The following is a 4294-nucleotide window of genomic DNA, read 5'->3' as shown; positions in this document are numbered from 1 at the left end:
TTGGTTTTTGAAATCTTTTTCTTAAATGCTGTCATTTATTATCTCACATCACATCTATATCTATGCTTCACAAAAAATTTTCTCAAATAACAAATTTTACATCATTTTCAACTACATTTTTATCTCATATATATATATATATATATATCGTGTCATTAAAAAAAAAACACACAAATGCTAGTACGGTACTATTCGCTTAACTTCTCACGTATTCTGATATAACATAGCCTGAAAACATCCGGTCCAAGTAGATGTAGATGAGAGAAGCCCCCAATCTGACGTGGACAGTTCTGATTGGGGAAGCCTATGTGGCCTGGGTGTGTGTATATATATATGTACACACATAAAAAAGTTGTATAGCTGTACGCAATTCCAGTCAACAGAATCTGGGATTCTATTTCCGACCAAAAAACCCTAAAATCGACAGCATCATCGTCTTCCACCCTATTCTTCTCCGGAAATTCTCCAGAAGCTGAGGTCAGTCTAAATTTTTAAAATTTACATCTCGCGAATGTATCTACGTCAGCTTTGTTCCTTGTTCTTGTCGGATCTGATTTATTTTTGTTTTCTAAATAATATGAGATCTTAATATGCTATCTGCGGAATCTTTGCTTTGTGAATTGGGATGTTTTTAGATGTTCTGATTTGTGGAGTGTCTTGTTGATAGATCTGCTTGCTATGTTTTTTCCCCACTTAATCTATTTTCTTCGATTTGCTTCTTAATTATCTATCCTCCCGTGTGTTTAGTTGAATTTCATTTTTATTGGGGTAGAATTTCATTTTATGAACGAGGGGAGGCTAAATAATTTAAGTTTAATTTCTCGTGTTGAGAAAGATCATTGGAAACTGAAGTGTTATGGTTGTAATGAAGAATTGATATACTGATTTGTTGACAAGAATGGCTCGATTATGGTTGTTGATCAGGTGAAATGGATAAGAATAGGTTAGAATCGACTCTGGCTTCACGCCTTACAAGTTATAAGTTCCTATGCCAGCCGAGCTGTGTAACTTTGCTTCATTAGATTTAGAACGAGTGCGATTAGAATTGTATTTTATGGAATTTGATTTGTGAATTAATAGAATACAATTTCAGTTTTATTGAACAATGTAGTGTACGTTTGCTTGACTGGTTTGCACAAAAGCATTGCTGAATGCAGCAATGCGTGGTATGGGGAATGGTTTGCCTGGAATTCGATGTCTGTTGTGTTTGACCAAGTTTCCAGCTAGACCAGTGAAAGGGTGATGGTTTGCTTTGGAGAGATGATACAGATTTTGGTGCAATTGGTGGGGATTTTTTATATGCTTTTTAAAATATCAGTACACCAGAATTTCTTTTGCTTAGGATACTGGTTCAGTTTCCCTTCTCATCAAGAATAAAGTTTCTAACCATGAGTGAAATAAATTGCTTGGCTTTTTGTGGTAACCAATCTGCGTTTTAGTCTTTTTCCTTTGATGATCTCTGGGAGGCAAGTACTGGTCTGTAATGAAATCCTCCTGCCTTAATGTGGACTTCGATAGATGTGTCCTGTCTTCTGATCCCTTTTATCTGCGACCATTCCACTACAAGCACTTTTTGTTTTTACCTATCATTTTAGCTGGACTTTTGTAGACTGCTGGAAATTACTGAAAATTGCTTGGTTTTAAATGTCTCAAATGTTTTGTATGCAGATGGCATTGGGTGGGGCAGCTCCACAAAGAGGAACTGCAGCGGCTGCTGCTGCAAACACGCGTCGGAGGAGGCCAAGCAGCAGCGGGGCTGCAGGAGGAGCAGGTGGTACCATGCTTCAATTTTACACAGATGATGCTCCAGGGCTCAAGATTTCTCCCAATGTTGTGCTTGTCATGAGCATTGGTTTCATAGCATTTGTTGCAATTCTTCATGTCATGGGTAAGCTGTACTTTGTCCGTAGGGAGGCTTAACTATGATGTGATACCCATTAACATCTGGCGTGAATAAGAAAAGTTACTAGTTGAAGTTGAGACAGTTTTAATTATAGTTTTTTTTTTTTACTTTGTTTTGTATTTCAAAACTTAGAGTGGAAGTGGGAGTTTTGGGTCATATTAATGTTGAATTAAGGGAGATGTATTCATCAACTGACATTGTTTTGTTCATGATGTGTTCGTTCTGGCCAAATATAAACAAGACAGAGTGCTACGCTACTATTTCTGTTTAGGATAATAGTGTTCTTTGGAGTAGTAAGAATTTTCCTACTCCAGTTATCACCAGAATGACGGCAAACCAACTCACAACTATTAACTAGATAATGCATAACCCTGATTAAATTTAAAAATAAAAATAAAAAATAAAAAATAAAGGCATTAGGCAAAGATTTTTTCCCCCTCAACGTTGGTTGGAGGCTTGGATTTTCTCCTTACTAAATACTTCGATTGCCAGCATTATTGCTTGGGCTTGTCTTAATGTTATTTATTGCAGTCTGAACTCGATTGTACTAGCTTAGCAATTCAAGTCTAGATGTTTGACAGGAACCGGCGTATTATTAGTTGAAGGAACTTCTCTCGATTCTTACTTGTAGATGTAAGTTGCAGTCACTTGGTTGTAAGGAATTATGACCAAGGTCGGTTAGGAAAATGCAACTCGAAGGACTACAAGCGATTCACCACACAGTCTTCGTCTGAAAGGAGAAGATTTCGGAAGAGCGCTTTTTTTTTCTTTTTTTTTTTGGGTTTGGGGGAGGGCAGTGGTTTAATAAATGTGGGATCAATTTATGCATTTTAATGTTTAAATGGTAAACACATGGAAATTCAATGATATACGAGATGAGATTTAATGAATGTATGTGGGTCAAGTACGAGCAATCAGTTTTAGATCTTCATTTGCTAATTGGAATCAGAATGGTAATCAAGATCTAGATTTGATCCCATCGTCGGGCGTTTAAAGCGGTGAATGGTCATATTCGCGGATCATTCTTCAATCTCCTGAAATGTAATGGGTTTGGAGAGTACTCGATGTAGGATTGCCTGAGATTCGTGGTACACACGCAGAGATGAGCTTTTGGTGCATCACCAATCCAAGGGCCTATTGGTGGACGATGAAAGCTATGTGGTCTACCGTCAACAAGCAATACAATGTTAGACTTTGGAGATCTGCTTGAACGACTCAGTGAGCGATAAAGAGTTCAGCTCTCGTTTGCTGATTTCAAGCTTTGGTAGCTTCTAAAACGTTGGACTCTAATTTTACATGGGATACGTTTCTGAAAATCAAGAGGATATTTTGTATGGTCTGCTACACCAGTTTACAAAAATGAAGAAAGAGATGAGATCAGAATGTTTGGAAAGGTTTTTATTTAACATTATATTTTTGCTATTATTTTAACAACATTTTATGACTATTTACTTCACTTTGAAATTTGCAAAGGGCATACCATATTGTTATCACGTAATTCAGTCATTTTAAAGGTTGTCATATTTGACTACTCTCAAAATATAGACTGAGAAAAAGAATGTGAAGATGCTCATTGTGGTAATAACTATATCTAATATTATGAATTTTGACCATGTTTCTTATAACAATGGTTGCACTATTTGAAGCGATCTGTTGGACGACAGACAGTGAAGAAGACCTTTCTTGATTTATTAGGAGTTGGTCTAGTCATTTAACAAAAGCTCGTTTCATCTTCCTGCTATGTTAATAGAAATGACAATAATCCACCTTTGTGCAATCAGAACAATAGACTGAATAGTTCATAGTACATTTATCATAATTTTATGATGCTTTCAATTGCTAACAATTACCATTATATAATCTTTATCACTTCATCTGAATATTGAATTTCTGGTTAAAGATATACTTACATTTGGACCTTTCTCTAACAGCAGGCATTCAATCACCGATTTCCTTTGGATGAATTTTAATCTGCTATTAGGTTTTGTTTTTAGGTTGAAATGAATAGTTGGCAGTGGTGGGTTAATTTTTGTGCTTTTTAATAAATGTTAAGTTTTGCGCGGAGCCCCACACATTTCTGGTCAATAGCGAGGCAATCTATCATTTTTACCCTTTAAAAATTGGCATGTAACTCGGGCATGACTTGATCCAATCAAAATTTGCTCGAAAAGCCAAAAAGGACCAGGCGATCATTTTTATGTTGTTAAGAGCTAAAATTGATCATTTTCGTTTTCAGAGACTAGATTTTCACATCGACCGATATATGAGAGACAATTGATTCAATTATACCTTCTTTTTTCCATAGACCAACAATTGAATTTGAGGTAGTAGTGATTTGCTACATTGAGAAGGCAAAGAACAATGCACAAGTGCCCACGCTAATACATCAGA

General features: G+C 36.2%; 1 protein-coding gene across 1 annotated transcript; it reads left to right on the top strand.

Moving 5' to 3' along the window:
- Positions 1-218: 218 nt before the first annotated feature.
- On the top strand, positions 219-2173 carry LOC113731747 (protein transport protein Sec61 subunit beta-like). Its single transcript, XM_027257158.2, has 2 exons — positions 219-477; positions 1669-2173. The coding sequence occupies exon 2, from the start codon at positions 1669-1671 to the stop codon at positions 1918-1920; it is 252 nt and encodes an 83-aa protein (XP_027112959.1). The 5' UTR covers positions 219-477; the 3' UTR covers positions 1921-2173.
- Positions 2174-4294: the final 2121 nt, after the last annotated feature.

Source organism: Coffea arabica, chromosome 2e (assembly GCF_036785885.1).
Source record: "Coffea arabica cultivar ET-39 chromosome 2e, Coffea Arabica ET-39 HiFi, whole genome shotgun sequence".
Taxonomy (NCBI): Eukaryota; Viridiplantae; Streptophyta; class Magnoliopsida; order Gentianales; family Rubiaceae; genus Coffea; species Coffea arabica.
Note: the sequence above shows the minus strand (reverse complement) of the source record. Positions and strands in the feature narration are given on the sequence as shown.